The sequence below is a fragment of the Falco biarmicus genome, chromosome 5 (assembly GCF_023638135.1).
Source record: "Falco biarmicus isolate bFalBia1 chromosome 5, bFalBia1.pri, whole genome shotgun sequence".
In the NCBI taxonomy this organism is placed as follows: Eukaryota; Metazoa; Chordata; class Aves; order Falconiformes; family Falconidae; genus Falco; species Falco biarmicus.
Genome location: NC_079292.1, coordinates 15,964,335 through 15,985,115, shown reverse-complemented (window position 1 = coordinate 15,985,115; position 20,781 = coordinate 15,964,335). Strand labels below are relative to the sequence as shown.

Here is a 20,781-nt window from a genome sequence, read left to right as displayed (position 1 = left end):
AAATGGGAACATGCTAAAAACTAAATACACTTCCGTAAGGATATGGAGTTTATGAGATAATTCCTGTGCACAGTCCTGAACTTGGAATTTCCACTTTTTAGCTGAACAGTCTTAAAAATGCAAGGAAGTTGACTTTACCTATTCTGGAAACAGAGACAGTTCTTGCCATCATCCTAGCACACAAGTTTCAGGTTTTGATGTAACTGTAAGCTCTTAAGAGTGTATTTTTTCAGGAAGCCTGCCCTTAAGAGGTTTTTGTAATCTTACTGATTCTTTCATATGGAATTCTTCATCCATATTTAATTCATTACATCAGGTACTTAAACAGTTGTAAGTGATTACTATATCTAGACCTCTTCTATCTGTTCTCTAATTTTAACACACAGATCTAACCACACCACTAAAAAAACGAAGACTGTATCAGCTGTTGGAGTCTGCATTCTCAGAAACCTCCACACCAACTCCTTCTCCATATGCCACACCGACTCATGCTGACATCACTGTCTCCGAGGCATCATTGTTTGCTACTCCACCTAGGATAAAACCAGAAGATGAAGCTTGTAGAAATGGTTACAAACCCATATATTCACCAGTTACTCCTGTAACTCCGTGTATACATGGAAATACCATGCACTTTGAGGTAAGATTTATAGTGAATTTCAGCACGTTCAGAGAATGTGTTTAGATATTCTAGTGTAAATCACTATTGGTACTCCTGCTAGAACTGACTTGCAATTTCTTCTTATTCATGTAGAATATTTCCTCACCTGACAGTTCCCCAGAAATAAAAAGGCGAGCTTACAGTCAAGAGGTAAGGATATTTGCCAAAAACTGCAAAGGGTATCTTGATTTCACCTGTATGACTGCATCTTTCTTAGTAAATGCTCTTCACCAGGCATTGCAGGTTTCCTGGAATGTAACGGGTAACTTCTATGCAGGTTTTATTTGCTTACTACTCTGTATGTCCACTTCACCTGTTTCATTTTGTGTTTTAAATGTTTCTCTCTCCCCTTTCTCTCTATCTACTTAAAAATCCTGATGGCTGTCATAGAAAGGAGTAACTACTGCAATTTATAGATAAGAACAGAAAAACAATGCTTGTGCTTTTCAGCCTGTAGTTAAATCTGAATTAACATTTCTCCTTGTTACCCCAGTATCTTGTAATGGTTTTTATTAAGCCTAATTATGCTCAGAGTGAGAGAGCAGAGCAGAAAGGTAATAAATGGATGTGGGTGGATTAGTTCAGGAGCAGCAAGTGCTGCTGGAATGTGCCCAAGTACTCCCAGCCTGGGGGATGGATGTGTCTGTGTCCCAACGCTGGAGACTTTCACTTCTGGCCAGCTGTGTAAATGAATGATCTGGATAGTCTCCCCTGGGAGTTCAGCACATAATGTAGGGGGGTGTGTGTTAGGTTAAAATCTTAACTGTTGAAATACACAAAGTTTTTCATACGATCGTAGCTGTTGACTGAATATAACAATTGCTTCCAAACTATTGTAACTGAATGTTTTAATGTTTATCTGACTCAAATAGAGAGGTTTTACTTAGGAACTTTGCTTTGTAATACAAAGAATTTTAAAACGATTTATGAAAACATTAAAGCATGGTGATTGAGAAAAGCTGCTTCCAACCATGGATATGTGCTGAGTACAGTTTTAAGAAGTACAAAAGTAGTTTCTTTAACTTAATTTTTTTTCTCTCTCTACAGAGTACTGATTTGAATATTGTCTCAAAATTTTAGAGTATGTTTTCCTCCCCACCCCCCAAATGAATATTTTGACCCTGAGGATCCTTTTTATGTTCAACTGAAGCAAATGCTTTGTAATTTCTTGGCTGGGGACTTGCTCCTGTTGAAGCTCCTCCCCTTCCTCTTTGAGTTATAAAAGAAAACCTGGCTTTTAAAGTTTATTTTGACTTTGGTTAACATGCATTTTATTAAAATGCTTTTACATGATATATAGTAATAATAGAAGTAAGTGTCTGGCTGTAGAATTTTTTTTTTTAAACCAGACAAATTCATGGTTACTGGAAGGCCTTTAATCCCACTTAAAGGCACAACTGAGTATCAGAATAGTTGCCATTTTGTTGGAGTGTGAAAAAATAGTTGACATGCTTTTTCTTCACACAGGGGTATGACAGAGCATCGATTCTAGCACTGAATTCTTTCAGAAATTCCAACCTGACAGAAATGGGCCTGCAAGAAATAAAGACTATTGGATATTCCAGTCCAAGGAATAGGACTGATGTCACACGGCAGTGCACTGGAGAAATGGAATCTGTATCAGACCTCCAGCAGCTGGGACTCGAAGTAATTGAGCAAAGTGCACTGCATAAAAACCTGGAAGCCCCCACACATGATAGGACTGATTCAAACAGCCAATTAGAAACTGCTCATTGTGGCCGGGGCACAATTTATTCTTCCTGGGTAAAAAGTCCCGACAGGACAGGTGTAAATTTCTCAATGAATTCTAATTTGAGGGACTTGACCCCTTCACATCAGTTGGAGGTAGGAGGTGGATTCAGAATAAACGAGTCAAAGTGCCTGATTCAAGACGATGCTAGAGGCATGTTCATGGAAGCATCTGTTTTTTGTACTTCAGAAGATGGAATTTCATCTGGCTTTGGAAGGACTGTCAATAACGACAACTTGATGGATGGAAATTGCACACCCCAGAATCCTCCACAAAAGAAAAAGGTTATAATTTTAAGAATCATTTGGTCTGTGTTACATAGTCTGCTAATGATATTTCTTTAACGGAAAGAAACATAAAATAAAAAACAGCTCATGGCTTATCTTTAGGTACTGTAATATAGTAGACATTATTCAGGGGCAGTAATGAAGAGCAAAGAGTAAAGCTGCATATACCCAGTAGTAAATTAATTTTTCCAAGTAATAGATACACATTCACCTTTATTTCATATGAGTCTTAAATGAATTGCTCAATAAATAATCGCTTTTGTGGTCTGAAAAAGGTTGCTTATGCCACCAAGTATTACAATATTCTGTTATACAGAATATATGCTAGTATCAGAGCGATCATGTACTGCGAACATTTGTTATGAATTACAGCAAGAAATTGCACTAACATATGTATGATACTGATGCTTTAAAAAGCCCATTTTTATATACTTAAGGTGTCATGGCTTCACTGTTAGAACTACACAGAAATCCTAGGTTCCAAGAAATCTTCTTGGCTTAATTTCTTTTTTTATAAAATATTGTGTTTGAAAAATAAGCACAATCTAAGTCTGCTGCTCTCAAAATGGTTCTTGTAGGCAAGTTGTGTGGTCATGGGCAGCTTGAACCAGAACTGGAAGCTACTCTGCATAACTGTCCTTGTCGAATTGTACAGGAAAGCAGAGTCTACCTTTGCTCCTTGCAGAAAAGAAGGATGACAAACATGGAAGACGATAGTCTCTCTAATGCAACAGCTGGCCAGTTCTGTGTCATAACAGACTGAGTAATCTTTCTTGTTTGAAAGATGTGATTTATTTTCTTTATGGAAATAATGATGAGGGGGGTGGTGTGTGTTCTGTGTATGCACATGTATGCGGAAAGGGGTTTTGGTTTTTTGGTCCCACTGAAACCCCCTGACACACCTTCTTCCCTGTGCTCTGGGGGCATCCTGCTAGGGAGCACTCATGGTTCTTCAGAAGTTCTCCATCAGAATTGGGTTTTCATTTACTGTGCTTCAAGCAGAGATGTAACTGAAGCAAGATGGTAGGAGCTCTGTTCTTACCTGATCCTGGCCTTGAAAATTTTACAGATCCTCTGTGTGTTACTTCTGGCAAAGAAAGCCAAAAAACCAGAAAAGCCAAAATTTCTGTAGCTTCCTTCTTCTTTGAAGGTTAAATTAATTTCTTTTCAAATCCCAGCAGCACTTAGCAAGGAACAGGAGGGAGGGTTACTGAAGCACTGACAATTGTGGATTCTTCCAGGTTGTTACTGCTGAGGGTTTATGCTGTGCTAATCCTCAAATGAAAAAAAGTGTGGCTACCTCCTGACACACACCACACACAAGCTGCCCAGGATTGCTGTCTAAAAGTCTCTGTTTGAAGGAACAGTCAGAGAAGACTGTATCTGTACCCCTGAAAGAATGGGGTTTAGGCTTTCTGAAGAGACAAGACGCCAAAAAAAAGGGGGGGGGGGGGGGGAGGGCAGCTTTTTACAGTGTAAAAAGGGGTGGGGGGAATCTCGCCTAAGGAGAAGCTGAGAATACAAGAATTTTAGTAGAATAATAAAACCCTTTGCCTAGGATCATGTAAGACAATGTACTTAATGCAGTTATTAAAGGAGATTTTCCAGATTTCAACATGTCTATGGGCATTTGCTGCTCTATTTTCTCTCACCATTGTACAAGCTGATCACATTTTGGTATGGTCCTGTACATTGTGGCCACATTGCATAATTTCATGCATTCTTAACATCCAGGTTTGCTTTAAAGCAGTATTCTTCAAGGGATCCCAGTCATGTGATGTGGAAATTGTTTGAAAACAAGAGCAGTTCTTAACCAAAACTTTCTTTTACTAAAAATAAAGTATTTTTAACTGGTTTTATCCTGACCTGTAGCTGAGTCTTCTAGTGGGTAGATCTGTTTGAAAGTGAACAAACACAAAGCCCTAGGACTTTAGACAAAGCAGACTGCCTTAGTTCTCTCTGTGTAGAGATGGATGTCCACTTTTATCGAGGACTAAGCCAGTTAAATATGAATTTTTTTCATTATTGCTCCTTAGTTTCTTGTTTTGGGTTCTATATGGTTCTGAGTAGGTTGTTGATAACTAGAGAAAAATATTGAAAGACATCAAATGTCATTTCCACCAAACCAGTGTCATTACTGAATAAAGTAGGTCTGAAGGTCAGTATTTCAGCTTTCTGCTTGAAATCCTGAAGATACATAGGGAAAACTGTTGAAAGTTATTTTTCTCACTGAAGAGAACTTACTAAACATTTAAACTTTTCTATTCTATGGAAGCTTTATGTAGTGATTTTATATAAAAAAATATGTATAAATTAGAAACCACTCTTGCCTTTGTGTGTTACTGGTTTTGGTAATAAACTTGACTTGGAATTTAGCTTTAAAGTATGTTCTTAATCAGTCTCTTTTAAAGTGCAGTAAAGACAGAAATTCAAAATAAACTGGGAAAAGAATGAAATTTCAAGTTGTGAATTCTATATATTAAAGAAAAATGTATGAAGAGCTTAGAGTCCTTTGATGCATGCATCAAGAGTGAAGCAGAAGCACAGCGGGTTTTTCATACAAGGGAGTCAGACTGAGCACAGTGTGAAATCTCTTCAGATGAGCTTTACTGTATCAGTATTCTAATGGTGCAGTTCCAGGGGAGGCCTGTGAAGTGCCCTGTAGCTTCAACCAACCGTATGACTTCGGCAGCAAACCTTTTGCTGACCTGCGTCATTGCCCGTTTCTTTTCTGAGGCAAAATGCATACTTCTTTCTCTTGGCAGAAACTTTTACATCATCCTTACAGTCATTGGTAGTAGCTCAGTACTCCAGAAATTCACTGCAGATGTGGTGAAGTATCTTCAATTAATTTATCCCTTTTCTTTTAGAACCAAGTAAATGGTATGTCTTACCGAAAGAAACGGTGAGGAAGGGAACAAGTCAACTTCCCTTCTAATGTTTGTGATTTATTTTTTTTTTTTTTTTCTCCCTAGGTATCTTTATTAGAATACCGTAAGAGACAACGAGAAGCTAGAAAAAGCGGCTCAAAGACAGAAAACTTCCCTCTGGTTACTGTATCTCCTCATGCTGCTGGTGGAGGAAATATTAGTAACAACGGTGCTAATGATGGGTTTAACAACAGTGGTGAAAACGGGGAGCAAACTGATACCGCTGCAAGCCTACCTTTACCACTGCCAACTACTGTTTATAATGCAGCCCCAGAAGACAACAGCAACAACTGTGCAATTAAAGAATCTTCTTCCAGCGAAAAGAATGAACCAGAAGTTCAGTGGTAAGCCATAAAACTGTAGGACTAAAGTGCTGAAGAATTACTTAATTCTAAGTCTTTTCTATTTGAAATCTAGTTTTCATAGGTAAGGGTACAGTTGCAGATTACTAATTGGAGGGCTCTTTTTAAGATTAGTAGAGTTATCTTACCTCTTTCCTCAGAAATACAGCAGATACCTCATAAAGACTAAAATAGATGGAAAATTACCCATAAGATACTGGTTAGCTTATTTTCATTGTGCTTTGCTTTTTTATTTTCTGAGAGCAAAATAGGTATTGGTTTAAGCAAAACAAGTTGCCTAGTTCTGTAGATTATAAACTCAATGTAGGTAAAGTACAGTTTTAATTTTATAGAAAATGGCATCGGTGAGTAGGCGTGCTCCTTCCACCATTGCACAAGCTGGGCTGGGTGTGCTTGCTAGGGTGTGTGGAGGAGAGATAAGCAGCAGCAGGATGGAGAGGATGCTGTGAGAGATTTTTAGTTGGTTTGGGTTTTAGTTTTTCTCAGCATGGCCTTGGCTCTGCTCTCATGCCCTTATATCTCCACTGCTTTGTCTGTGGGCTGAAGAGAATATTTTTTCATCTTAAATCTCAAAACCTTTCCAAAAGTACTGTAGGGAGGAAGGGTGGAACAGGAAAATAGTCTGTATTGATTAGGAAAAGCTTACAGAAGACTTCAGGATATTTGTTTTTCAGTGATCTGGGGGGAATGTGTTTGTGGTGGTTGCTTGCTGCTGCTTAAATGCAGTGTGCAGGGCTGCATGCAGTCTGCCTAACGGCTCCTTCTGCCCAGGTAGAGAGTGTGTGGTGATACTGGGATCGTTGTTTGTGATCATTAAATGGTTCCCCTGTGTGCAGAGCACGTGCTCTGTTGGATGTCACACCAGATACCCCACCAACCAGAAATCCTGGGCAGACAGACACGGTGAAGGGGGATGCGAGGGAATGACTTCAGTCTGTATAAACATTGCACAACATTTTCCACTGCGTTTTTGGTAGCCTTAAGGTCAGCTGTGGTGATGCTGTCTCCAAAAATGTTATTAGCACAAAATATACCCTGCAGATGTTCTTTACGCTGTAGAGAAGGCCTAACAGTACTGGGGATGAACGTGGGCTGAGGAGTTGGAACATCCTCCTGCTCAGATGCTCCAGCTGTTCCAGAATGGAAGGATTTTGTAGAGCCAGTTGTAGAGAGAATGTAAGTGGAATCTTCAAAGTTTCACTGAAAAGGGGCTGAAAGTTCACTGTGCAGAAGCTAGTGTATTGTATTGTAAGCAAAGAATGTGGGAACAGGCTAAAGGGGGAAGAATTTATCAGCAAGTTTTTGGAGTAATCCTGTAGACAGCAGCACCAAAATTTCAGTACAACAGTATTGTAAAGCAATGCTGTATGGTTTTGCCTGAAAGAAAAAGAAGAGATTTACAGAGTGCTGTTGTTTATGGTGTTCTTGATCTGGTTGTTAGACGTAATTGACTATAGAAAGCAGATATGACGCTTAATTTCTTACACACTATCTGGCAAGTTAGTAGAAGCATAAACGGAGTGTATTTGTAGTTGTGAAGTATTTATAATTACAGATCCACTATTAAAGAGCAGTTTCTTAAACTACAACAAAACAAAAAAACCCCACATTTCCAGCTTTGGAAGAAGACAGTTTTCTACAAATGGAGAATATGAAGTAGTACCTGCAACTTTTATTTTTTTTAAATGTAGTTTTTCACTTTTCGTGGGTCAGAGAAGGAGAAAAAATAACCCAAACCCCAGAGATTTACAGATGTTGTTTCCCTATTAAGAGGAAATGTGAGTTCTTTTAATGTAACAAGGTGGCAGGAAATCAGTATATTGAAAATTGGGAGAAAATAGATACAAATTACTTAATAAATCCCAGTTATGTACAACTAGTTGACTGCATGTAAGAGCCAGGTAACACTGTAAATTTTCTCTGACCCAGTATTTGCATATACATTGTCCTAAATTTGGTCTGCGGAAGTACATTCTCTTAAATTTTAAATTACGCTTGTCTCTTCTAGGACTGCATCAACCTCTGTGGAACAAGTGAGAGAACGAAGTTATCAGAGGGCTTTACTTCTCAGTGATCACAGGAAAGACAAAGACAGTGGTGAGTTGATTTATCATGTCGAAGGTAGATAAATCTAACCAGTTCCCCTGTGGTAGTCAGTAATCATTCTAATACTGTGTTTGGGTCTGCTTCATCTGTAGGGGGAGAATCACCTTGTAGCCCATGTTTACCGTCTCCACCTTCATCTCATTCAAATCTCATTTCCCAGTTGCAGCTTAAGGTCCCTTCTTTCCCTGAATTTATGAAAGGTCAGTAAGCAGATGACCTTGTGTGACACTTGACATACTGAATAGTCTCTTACAATAACATCAGTAGCTCTTTTAAAGTCAAATATAAAGTGCTTGACCATCTTTGTGAAAGACTTGATTTTCCCACTTTGATATTTGTCTCTGCTTTATGTCTGTAGAACCTGATTCGGAAAATCCAGAGCCTACTTCTGAATGTCCGTCCCCAGATACTTCGCAAAGGACGTGTAAGAGTCCATCAAAAGCAAGCAAGGTATGCACAGCGTATGCAGGCGCGCGTGTGTTTGCGCAGACATCTGTTGTATAATATGCATATGAGTATGTATGTACGTCTCTATCTTAAACTTAACCTCATGATTTACTACTAAGGTTACATACGCGCATGTTCGTCTGGCTGTGCGGTAACTTAACATAGGTGAACATCGGTAAGAATAGTTGTGGTACTCCATACATGCTAAGAAGTTGGTTTCTGTGTAAGCATTCATAGGTGATCTTGCGTTCTGTAGACGTGGAAGAGATTGTATCGGTGGATTCAGTGTCGCCACAGCTCTGCAGGGTGAATGGTGAAGAACTGGCAGTCAGAACTGACAGCAGTAACAGGCTTTATGTACTTCATAGCTTAACAGGAGTTTGCCCTTGCCCCGTCAGGGTTTGGCACTGCCGGAGTAGAGGTACTGATAGGAAGAAAGATGTTGAGTAGCTGCCTGTACGGTATTAAATGAAGTAATTCAGGTTGTAACGGTTAGTCTTACCTGCTTGTGCTATGCCAGTTTTAAGATGTTAAATCACTCTAAAAATGGCGTTATTTTTGTAAATGGTCTCGTCTGGAATTCTTTCTCACAGACTCAGAAATCTAAAACTTGGAATAACAGATTCTGACTTTGACCTGATGGGTCGTATTTCTGTTACTACTTTAAAATACACTTGCTAGTCTTTGACCAATGATTGATCTATCCTTGCTAAAAATGGTGTCTTGCTAAGTTCAAGCTTTCTATTGTTACTGTGCCTCAACACTTCTTTTCACGGTCAGAGGGAAAGAATATTCTAGGAAGTTCTTTTCATTCTAACACGGGTGTAGTTGAATATTCGGAATGTTTTGCACTGACTGACTTTCTCTTCATTTCAGCCCTCTTCACCGAGTCCTGTAGTTTCAACGCAGTCACTTGGGAAAACACCCACAAAACCGGATTCGCACTGGGAAACTGCAGCTAATGCACCCGAGGCCGAATGTGCGAACCATCCAAAATCCGAGCTGCAACAAAAACAGCTGACAAACAACGTCCAAGCACTTTCAAAAAACCATCCATCTCAATCACACCTGCGCAGTTCTGCTGAGCAACTTTCACATTCACAGAAGTTGCCTTCTGCACCTTTGAAGCTGCATTGCCCCCCTTCACCTCACGTCGAAAATCCTCCCAAGTCCTCTACGCCCCACGCGCCCGTGCAGCATGGTTATCTTTCACCAAAGCCTCACTCGCAGCAGCTGGGATCTCCATACAGACCTCATCATCCACAGTCACCTCAAGTTGGAACGCCCCAGAGGGAAACACACCGCAACTTCTATCCGGCGGCAGCAACCCTTCCGCCTGGGAATCAGCAGCAGCCTAGCGGACCCCTGTTTACTCAGCCAACTTCAGGACAATCTTCAGCTTCTTACAGCCAGTTTAACCAACAAAATTTGAACAGCAATGCACCACCTCCCCCGCCCCCTCCCACCCCCCCCCTTCTTCTACGTACTATCAAAGCCAGCAGCCCTCTGGAAACTTTCAGAGTTACAGTCAGCTGAAGGGCAGCATCCCCCAACAGACTGTCTTTTCATCTGGACCAAATCAAGCACTTCCCGGCACTGCGGGTCAGCAGACGGTGCCGGGACACCACGTAACGGCAGGGCATTTTTTGCCTTCTCAGAACCCCAGTATTCATCACCAGGCATCAGCGTCTGCCGCTCCACCTCCTCCTCCGCCACCACCTGCTCCAGGCCCTCACCTTGTACAGCAGCAAAGTACCCATCAGCAGCACTCCGTAGCACACGTCGTCGGTCCAGTTCATGCCATGGCAGTAGCGCCTGGATCGCACATTCATTCTCAGGCTGCTGGTCACCATTTGCCACCGCCGCCTCCGCCACCAGGTCCTCTCCCCCACCACCAACCTCCCCATCCTTCAGCGGGACACCAAGGTTTGCAAGCACAACACCAGCATGTTGTAAACTCTGCACCTCCCCCTCCTCCACCCCCCCCCTCCACTGTTATAGGCTCGGGGCATCACCCAGCATCAGCACAAGGGTTACACCACCCATCTCATCAAGGACCCCCCCATTTTCCTTCAGCCGCTCACGCGAGCGTGTCCTCTTATTCCTCACAAGCCCCACATCACACAACGTTAGGACCTGGACCTCAACATCAGCCTGCTGGAACAGGACCTCATTGTCCACTCCCCGGTCAGGGTCCTCACCTCCAACCTCAAGGACCAAACAGTATTGCAACACCCACTGCTTCGGGGTTCTGCCCTCACCCCGGCTCCGTAACCCTTCCCCACGGAGTGCAAGGGCAGCAGCAGGCGTCCCCTGTGCCTGGACAGATCCCCATTCACAGAGCACAGGTGCCGCCCACTTTTCAGAACAATTACCATGGTTCAGGGTGGCATTAGAACAGATCCCTTTAATTCTAAACATTTTTAAAATGTTCTGTAATATAACCTGTGTATATTTCGTATGTACCTATTCAAGGTACTTTTTAAAGCTTGTACATGATACTTTGTATAAAAGCAAAACACCAGTGCTCTTTCATTGTATTCTTTCCATTTTTTGCTTTTATACAAATTCCTGAAAATGTGCTGTTAAGCCAGTATTAGGTATTTCTTTTTATTTTGTAAGTGGACATTCCAGCGGTTTTTTCTGGCAGTAGGTTTGATGCTGCATAATCTTTAAAATTTTATTGTTGCAGTTAAATTCATTTAGTGAATGTTTTCTATATTACTTTTATACATATGTAATTAAATAAGTACACAGGCTAAGTGATGGCACTAACAGTTTTTTTTTCCCCATTTTCTTCTGTCAACAGTTCTTCGTGTGCATAGAGATAGAAAACAATGCAATACAAATTTTTATAGTTTTGGTGTGGACATGGCTTTTTGTTTCATCAGTTATTTGCAGGAATTGTAATTTAATGTATAGACTGTTTCTAATGTCTCCAATGAGTGCTGTAAATACTGTATTTCTTTTTGCTTGTACAATTGCTTAAAGCTTCTTTCATTTGATATAGTATTGTATATAATAAGTCTCTTTTGCAAAAAAAAAAAAGTGTGATCTTTGTGAAAGTAGTACAGTATATGATCTTTAATTTTTTTTAATATACTGTCACATTGCAGCACTGGTTGGGCATTTTAATTCATGTTAATAAATCACGATTATGTCAGTTTTAACTGCTTGTCCTAAAAGGGTGGTATGTCTTCAGGGAAGTGGCCTCAAGTGTGTAAAACACACAGCCTGGCCCCTCTCTGTGAGGCTGTTCACTTCCCTGCAGTTTCCAGCTGTGCTTTATTGCTGTAGCGTGGACAGATGTGGAACTGGCTGGAGGAGGGGGGGTTATTTCACCTCCGGAACGTAGAGGTGAGGAAAAATCACTCTTAAGCACAGCGGGGTCCGGTGTCGCTTTACCAGTGGGTTAATCAGTGGGTAGCGCTGTTCGTATACCAGCGCTGTTGTGCACTAAAGCTGTACTAGACGTGTCGCTCTGCCCTTGGTTACAGGCGCTGCAGCACCACCTGTTTGCCTCCTCTGGCGGATTTCAGCCCCTCCTGTTAGTGCAGACTGCGGAGAGCTGAGTGAGCGGTGCTGCAACAGGGTATGGAATGTTACCAACTATAGAGCAGTGTACTTTTAAAGGGAGGGGTATATTCCTGCTGCTGAAGAGCTGTTGCACTTACTTATCAGGTGCAGAGTTATTCCGTAACTGGTGGGTGACAGTGTCCTCGCGTCTCAGCAGTGACCGCTGTCATAACCAAACTCTGCTCAGGGGCTCCGCCTCGGAACCAAAGAAAACCTGAAACTGGATGGGAATTGGCCGTTCCTACACACTGGAAAAGGTGGTAATTCTTTTTAACATAGGAAAAAAAAATGGGCAGGGGCTGCTTTAAATTCTGATTTGCCTCCCATTATTCAAAAAAGTAGTTAGTAAAAATAGTACAGTACAAATACTTCCCTGAGCAACCGCTGTCTATGCAAAACAGGCGTTGCATGGAGTACCCCGTTCTGTACTAGCACGAAGCAGAACAGGATTAGGCCATTGACCGCAGCAGAACAACCCACCCCACCCTGACTGCTCAGGCACCGATTTTGACAAAACTGCATCGCCCGCTGTAGCCCAACATTCAAATCTGGTTGTCCTGCCCCCTGCCCCCTTCCATTCCTCCATGACGGATGTCAGTAATAGTCTCAAATACAAGAAAGTGTAAAATACACACTGTACGGGGGGTGCGGTCTTACAGCAGCATGAGCAGCTGCTGTTGTGGAACAGGACTGGTGCCGCGCGAGGTCCCAGAGTCCCCTGTATCGCCATGGCCAGGCGAAGGGCAGAGGTGCTGCAGTTACTCGCCTTGCCTGGCTCGCATTTGAACTGCGCCAGACGCAAGCGCGAGGATTTTCTATGTATTCAAGAACAGGCTTCTAATTAGCTGCAGCAACTAAGCACTACTGGGGGCTAGGCCAGGTGTGAAGATGAACGTAACGTTTACCTCTAGCTCTGGAGTCCATTGTGGCATTGTCCTCAACCCGTGTCTTCCTTGCAGCCATTAAAAGCGGTTCCAGTGTGAAGTGCTCAGGGTGTGGAGGGTGAAGGCACGCGGTCCTGAAACCCAGCTGCTGGCGGGGCCTCGGCACGTGGACCAGTTCCTCCCGACCGGTGCGTGTGTGTCACGCTGGGGTGGCCTTGCAGTTTCTTTGTGGAAGCGCGGCTGCACCAGCCTACCGGGGACGGGGTAATCGCCGGCTTGTCCGCAGTAGTTAAACACCTTGTATGAAATACTTCCTTGGGGGTTTGTCACGTCTCACCTAGCACCCGCTTACATACCGCCCCTGGGGCCATACTACCCTTCAGGACGCTCTGGTTTACACCAGGTGACGTATTTTATGAATTAACACAAAAGCTGTTTTTTCTCTTGGGCCGAGCCAAGGCAGCCCCCCCGCCCCATCACCACAACTCGGCCCCGTTGTTGCCATGGCTACCAAAGATTCCAATGACCAGCACAATGTCTGAAAAAACAAACCACTTTAATTAGACAACTGCAAGCACCTCAAACAACTGGTTATTGTTACAGCATGGGGCTATCTTCTCACAATCTAGTTATTGCAAAGGCATGTGAATAAATTTCATATGGACAAAAGTCAAGAAAAAAGTGGCACCATAGTTACATGAAGATCAGAAGTAAGCTTACATTCATCCCACTGACTTCTAAGAGGCCAAAACACACCTCCGTACTGTACATTCTAAAATCTGTATTGCCTATAAGCTTCAGCCTATGCAGCTTGCTTTTTTTTTTTTTCCTAGGAAACAAGTAATTGTTGCGTGCATCTTACAACGGGTAGTCGTATGTCTAATGATGGGAAAGAAGAAAGCTAGTGCAATTTGTTTTAGAAACATGTAAAGCTATGAATGGAATGAGCATGATCTCGTTTCTTGGATTATTTTACCCGCTGCACTGTAAGTAGCTGCAGCTATATCCTTCCTTAACTGATGCCAAGCACACACTTTTATTATAAAAGATCAGGAATTCTACACAGAGAATGGTTCTCATGCTCTACTTTTAATTTTCTTTTTTCTTAAGGTATAGTACAACTTACAGTGCTTACAAAAAGGCAACACCATATGGTACCATGTCTTCACTATCACATTGTAAGGGAAATTGCTATTTTTCTTTTCTTAAAAGCACTTAAAATAGGCAAAAGTTCTAAAAGGGAGTGCTAAATGATAATGCATACTTTATTAGAAAGAAGTCTAGCCTTCCTTTAAAGTGCCATTTGGGGAATGAAATCCTGTAAACCAGAGCCACTTTTTTTAAAATCCAATGAACGGGAACTGCTACAGAATAGAAAGTTTACACAATTCCTTAAAGCAGTTTAAAGTCCACTACATGCAATTGGTTTGCTATAAAGCTCTCTAAAACTTAGTCGCTTTACTCTGAAATTGAGTCCCCAGTCCCATATTTAAATGGAAATAAACATTTACAGGGTGCATTTACATACACTATAATACAAGAATGACGTCCCTTTGCCAGAAGATAAAATTGTACAATTCCTCGCCGTAACTCAGTTCTGACTTGATAAATTTCTTACACTCGTAAATTATATAATATGCATCAGCTAAAATATTTTTTTTTTTTTCATAAATAGTTACAAAACTTGCCAAAACACATTGGGGGGGAAGTTTCCTTTGTTCAAAAATCTGACATCTGAATGCCACACAACACAAGAAACAATGCTTAAAGACACGTTAAGTGTTTTCTGAAGAAAGTGGGTGAGTAAACTACTAGCTGAAGACAAAAAGACTACCCTTCCCCAAGAACACAGTGCACAAAAAGCAAAATGTCAAACAGTACCTCAAGCAAAATAAAGGTCTGAGGATTGAAGCCAGCTCACGTGTGATCCTGCTAAAGAATTTGTGACAGTCACCATTTAGGTCCAATGCATTGGAAAGTGGTTGCTGGCTTTTTTTACAGCTGGGAGACTCTGCTAAGAATTCAGCCACGGATGCCTAAGGCATTCTCCAGCTGAAGCACGTTTCTCTGGGACCATTTCTAGCATGGGAATCAGGAAATCTGTAAACTGTGCAGCATCTTCGTGAGGCCAACCATACTTCTCCACAAGCACATCAAAAAGACTCCAAGGTTTCAGCTTGGTAATGTGTCGCAGTTCTCCTGCAAACAGAAATAGTAGTGGCATTAGAAAAGGACCCCGTTAGCCCTAGTAGCGACTAATCCCTGTTCCGTTTTTCTCCCACTCTGCATTCACAGCACCTTGACCAGGCTGAGAATCGTTATTGAGGAAGGGCAGCACAGGGCAAGCTTGCTCGAGGTCCTCAGAGGAGACGAGGATGGCCGACGTCAAAACCAAGAAATCAGTCCTACAGCAAACCGTACGTTACACCTGGACTCCACGGTACACATCATTTCTGATGCTTCCTTTTGGCTTCATGCCGTCTCCCGCACACACAGGCTCTCATGCACACACACGCTCACGCCGTAGACAAAAAACCACGGCAGGCCTTCCCTTCTTAAGCAGCCAACAAACCCAGACTTTACGCACACTGCTGCAGCCCTAAGCTGGAGGTCTCGGCAACCACCGAGAGGCCACTGCCCCGCTGCATGGCAGCTGCAGGCTACGCAGCCGAGCAGCCATCCGTTCCAAACCAGGCCCAGCACAGAGGTTTGGCACTTGGAGATTCTGCTCCATCCCTCAGACAAACACCCCCAAGAAGCTGGGTCTGAAGCCCTCCACAGAAGGAAGCGCCCGCTTTGGCTATGTCTCCTTCAACCAACCACCCACACAAGCGGTGGCAGCAGCTGCAGCACTCGAGTTCCATCAAGGGAGGGCATCTGGCCACCCCGGCAATGTGATTCAGACCAAAACAAATGAAGGAGGCGAGAACCCTTCTGCCATTCAGACCAGCAGTGTTATCCAGGTTTATCCACAGGTCATCCAGCGATGGGGAAAAAGACTCTCCTGCCTCCTCCCCCGCCATCTCCCTTCTTCCCAGGCATATGTCAGAGCCAGGCGGTCTCTATGCGATGCTACAAAAATCACTTCGGAGACCCTGACAGTGGTGAGCCTGCGTGTCCCCTGAACTGCTGGAGTGTGATGGCTCTCGCCCAACACCCACAGCTTCACAAGCACGCTGCACCGTCCAGTATGGGGGTACACGAGCCATACTATTTTTAAGCCAAGTGGTTTGGCAACGTAATTGTCGTCCCTGGCTGTAATCTACTGCCCATAAAATGCCATCAGACATCAGCTTGCAGGTCTGAGTTTCTACACATCCCTGTGGCTGCAAAAGTTCCAAAGCAGGAGAAAAAAACCATGTCTTCAGACTGACCCTGAGAGGGGGAGCATCTGAATGCCACAGATTAAAAGGACCACAGGGCCAGCAGGACACAATTCTGCTGCCTCGGGCCATAGCAGAAGGTTCTAGGCAAGGCGCAACACTTGGAAAAAGAAGCTCCCTGGGTGCTATCTTAAAGATCCCCAAAAAGCAAGTGTGCATATGGTCAATCACTCACAAGAGAAAAAGAAGAGACCTGCTAGTAATAGAAAGTCAAGATGTGCTTCCTACAGCTCGCCCACTGTCCTCTTCCCATCTCACAGGGTGGGAGGGGTGCCGAGGTCGAGAAGAATGAAAGCAGAAGTGATTCCTGCCGGCCTGTGTCCGTACATTTCCAGTACGGGCATGTCCCATCAGTACCCTCGAGTCAAACACAAAAAGGCTGTGCTCTGGGCGCGTGTCACTAGCCCTCGTTCTCGTGGGGGACTCCAACCTACCGCACGCCTGCTGGAAACACAGCACAGCGGGCGGGAAACGGCCACGGAGGTTCCTGGAGTACGCGGAAGAGAACTGCCTGCCACAGCTGGTCAGCGAGCCAGCCCGGGGAGATGCCCCACTGGGCCTGCTGTCAGCAAACGGGGAAGGGCTGGTGGGCGATGTGTGGTCGGAAGATACCTGGGGCATAGCGAACATGGTATGACAGAGGGTTTGGTTCTGGGAGAAGCAAGGAGGGGGGTCAGCAGAGCAGCCAGCATGGAATTGCAGAGGGCCAGCTTTGGCCTGTTTAGGATCCTGGTTGACAGAGTCCTGTGGGAGGCAGCCCTGAAGGGCCACGGGGTCCAGGCAGGCTGGACATTCTTCAGGAAGGAAGTCTCAGAGGTGCAGGATCAGGCCATCCCTATGTGCCAAAAGACGAGTTGGTGAGGAAGACCAGCCTGGCTGAACAGAGAGCTGTGGGTGGAACTCGGGGGAAAAAGAGTTTACCACCTTTGGAAGAAGGGGCAGGCAGCTCTGGAGGACTACAAGGATGCCACGAGGTTACGCAGGGTGAAGATTAGAGAGGCGAAAGCCCAGCTGGAACTCAGGCTGGCCGCTGCCATAAAAGATAACTAAAAATGTTTTTACAAATACATTAGAAACAAACAGAGGGCCAAGGATAATCTGCATCCTTACTGGATGCAGGGGAGAACATTGCCACAAAGGACAAGGAAAAGGCTGAGGTACCTAATGCTTCTTTGCCTCAGTTTAATAGCAAGACCAGTTACCTTCAGGTTACTCAGCCCCCTGAGCTGGAAGACAGGGATGACGAGGAGCAGAATGAGGTCCCCACAGCCCAGGACAGGAAGGAACTTGGTCAGTGACCTGCTGCTCCACTTGGACACACACAAGTCTATGGGGCTGAACAGGATCTACCCGAGGGCACTGAGGGAGCTGGGGGAGGGGCTCGCCAAGCTGCTCTCCATCATTTACCAACAGTCCCAGCTAACTGGGGAGGTCCCAGCAGACTGGAGGTTAGCCAGTGTGACACCCATCTACAGGAGGGGCAGGAAGAAGGATCCAGGGAACCACAGGCCTGCCAGCCTGACCTCAGCGCCAGGAGGGTTATGGAGCAGAACATCCCGAGTGCCACCACGTGCCACATGACAAGCACAAGGCCCACCAGCCTGACACCACTCGGGCCATTCACATGGACTTTCAAAGAAATGCTAAAACCGTAACAGTAAGTGAAAGATTCCTAACAGAAGCTCTTTATTTAGATGTTTGATAGTGAAGCACCCAGGAAATATCCTGAGAGGACAGCAGAGTTGTCAGAACTGTAAAACCCCTGTGGCCAAAGCGGAGGCAGCGACAGACCTTCTGAAAAATGGAATGTTAAGTCAGACAAATTATTAAAGAAATTTCTGAAGGGCCGGGGGTGGGGGGAAGATGCTATTTTAAAGCTTTCTTTGATGACTGCAGTACAAAGAAACAGAGTTAGACTATGGAATTTGTCAAAGACAAAGCTGTGTCACCGCACAAGAGGGATATGGATTACTGAACAGTAAGAAAAGGATGACATGAAGGACTGGGGAAGCAGCAGGGGGATATCATCTGCTAGTATGTATTTAGAAGACACGCTCCTCAGAACTAATACAGGAACTGCTGGCGAGGCCCCACAGTACTGAGGTGGAAGAGAGGGAAGTGGAGGAGAGCCCTCTCCTTTCTTCCAGCATGGTAAGTAAGCAGCAGTGTTTTTCCTTGGTACAACTTCCAATGGGCAAAGCCAGCACCTAGCCCGCATCTCACACAGGTTTAGGTCACAAGGAAACAGGGCTAGGAAATACCAGAAGAAAACTAAAAGGGTCCACAGCCTAGCAAACATAAAAGCGTTTTAAAGTTTTAGTGCCAAAACATATTAATCATTTCTACAGACAAAACAGCTTTCATGAAGGCACTGGAAAAAAGGACTCACTGGAGTTATTACGCGGCTCAGTCAGGATGAGACCCTATAAAAAGTATGTGAGCATTTGTGTTATAGTGACTAAGCAGTAACTTATAAATGCTTTTCCTTTTTTAAATGCACCCTCCTATTTTACTGAGAAGAAGGGACTTACTTAATCCTGTAAACTCGTTAGTTGGTAACACCTTTCCTTTTGTGCCTATGACTTCAGTGGCAACTCAAATATTTCAAGTTTGTCTCTGAGGTTGAACTTGCCTAGGGACAGGAGCAACACCGAAATCGTAATTCCTCGATTTTCACCCAAGGCTCATGTTTTCAAAACAGGAGCCTACAGTTACATTTCTAAGCCCACTTCTACACCGCAGCATGAAATTTTTGCAGAAGCCCCAGGCCTGTACTGCATGGCTTCTGATCTCAAGTGCTCAGGTCATAAGCAGATGAGTACAAAATGCTTGCTGGCCAACTTATGAATTGTATCGTTCCCTGCCAGCCCATCAAACACAGAACCCTCCCGTGGGCACCAGAGAGGCTGGCAGTACTGAGGTGGCCAGGAAAAAAGAAATGGATATCTGGTGCCCAATTCTATGAAAAAAATCTCAAGCGAGCAGGAAACCCACCACCTCCATTTTCCCTCCACAAAGCGTTTCAGTTTTCCTGACTTGTAACAGTAGAATAACTGGTATGATCTGAAAATGCAGCTTGGGCTATTACGCCTCCAGCCCGCATTTGAGATTTTCTGTTTTGAGCAGAACAGATGGGATCCAGTCTACTTAAGCTTCCACAGCAAACTTGCATATACATTTTGTGTGGCAGCTGAACCAAGTCTTTCAAAGTGCTTAAATCCCACCCAGAGCCAAGGGAGACGACGCCTCTGAGGAATGTCAGTGACGTACAGGCCCTACAGGACAACAGCGGCACTTAGCAGCGGAAGATCTCATGGAAGCACGTGGAACTCTTCACCTCATGGGAATTTTACAAACTACCCTCTTCTGTGCGCCGCAGACGCTGTGGTTATTGTGTAACTGTTAGGTCATTTTAAGGTTCTACGACATCATTAAAAAAATGCCAACCCACCTGGTGTAAAGTGAAAAGCGGGAACGTGAGATATGCTTTAAGGGGGGTCAGGCTGGGTGGTCTTTCTAATTCAGTACCTGCCGCTGACGGGGGCGGCGGGCAGAGGCAGGGAGGGCGGGCAAGGAGCCTTCCCGAAGGCCCTGCCCACGCTCCAGCAGCTGCAATTCCTATGGCGGGGGGTGCCAGAGGCTGCCCCCTGCCCACCTCTTTTACTGCTTTATACAGTGTGGGCCTCTCAGCCCTGAGCTTGCTCATCTCGGTCGACATGAGTCTCTTTTCCAGGCTGCTGCTGCTAAGGCCGCTCTCTGCGAGCCCTGTGGCAGCGGGCTCCTGAAGCTCGCCGCTGCGCAGGGAAGGGCTTATTTTCAAGCCACCCCCGCAACTTTCACTGGGTGTCTCCCAGCCCTCACGTGGCAGGTGCTGGAAAACTGCAGCCGTCTTCAGCTTATCCACTAACTTCCTGATTTTGTAAACCTTTATTATTCCTCCGGCAACACTCTCCCCTCCACGCAAAAAGCCACAGGTATTCTAGACTCCCCCAAACGGCAGTTGCACCATCCCCTTGATCACCACTGCTGCCCTTCTTCACACTGTTTAATGCCATTACATCCTCCTTAAGGCGATGAAGACATGCAGAGGTCCCTGCTGTACCAGAAATACCCACGCACACGCCAGCCCGCTCTCACGCAAGGGAGGAATGAATCACTGGACTGTATCCTGGCCCATGGTCCCAGCCTCTCAGAGCACAGTGCTGCTGCCACTGCTGCCCCGGCACCACACGTGCCCAACGCAGCTGGCTGGCACCAGCGCTGCCAACGAGCTGCACGCTCAGGCACGGGCAAGAAAGAAGCCACAGCACTGTTCAGCAAGAAAGCGTGCTCATCAGCTGCAGCCAACAGCCCCCGCAGTTCCCCCACCACATAAGGGGATGCTCCTGAGATACC

The 20,781-nt window shown here is 44.5% G+C and overlaps 2 protein-coding genes and 1 long non-coding RNA gene across 8 annotated transcripts in view; 2 read left to right on the top strand and 1 right to left on the bottom strand.

Annotated features, from left to right (window-relative positions):
* Positions 1-11,713, top strand: part of KMT2E (lysine methyltransferase 2E (inactive)) — a 62,360-nt gene extending 50,647 nt beyond the window's left edge. The window contains 9 exon segments of the mRNA XM_056339529.1: positions 387-640; positions 755-811; positions 2,129-2,695; positions 5,674-5,972; positions 7,999-8,087; positions 8,189-8,296; positions 8,455-8,546; positions 9,420-10,007; positions 10,010-11,713. Of these exon segments, the coding sequence (XP_056195504.1) occupies positions 387-640; positions 755-811; positions 2,129-2,695; positions 5,674-5,972; positions 7,999-8,087; positions 8,189-8,296; positions 8,455-8,546; positions 9,420-10,007; positions 10,010-10,939 (2,984 nt within the window). The 3' untranslated portion in view covers positions 10,940-11,713.
* Positions 11,714-12,880: 1,167 nt separating this feature from the next.
* On the top strand, positions 12,881-20,044 carry LOC130149663 (uncharacterized). The gene is made up of 3 exons (XR_008821981.1): positions 12,881-13,191; positions 15,299-18,537; positions 19,513-20,044. It is a non-coding gene; the product is annotated as an uncharacterized LOC130149663 (long non-coding RNA).
* SRPK2 (SRSF protein kinase 2) overlaps positions 13,543-20,781 on the bottom strand; it is a 147,715-nt gene continuing 140,476 nt past the window's right edge. For 3 of the 6 annotated variants that reach the window (XM_056339534.1, XM_056339536.1, XM_056339535.1), the window contains one exon: positions 13,543-15,202. In XM_056339534.1, coding sequence (XP_056195509.1) covers positions 15,018-15,202 — 185 coding nt within the window. In that variant the 3' untranslated portion in view covers positions 13,543-15,017. Of the gene's footprint in view, positions 15,203-20,111; positions 20,752-20,781 lie in introns of those variants that run through there. The other 3 variants (XM_056339533.1, XM_056339532.1, XM_056339531.1) reach the window with 2 other exon arrangements.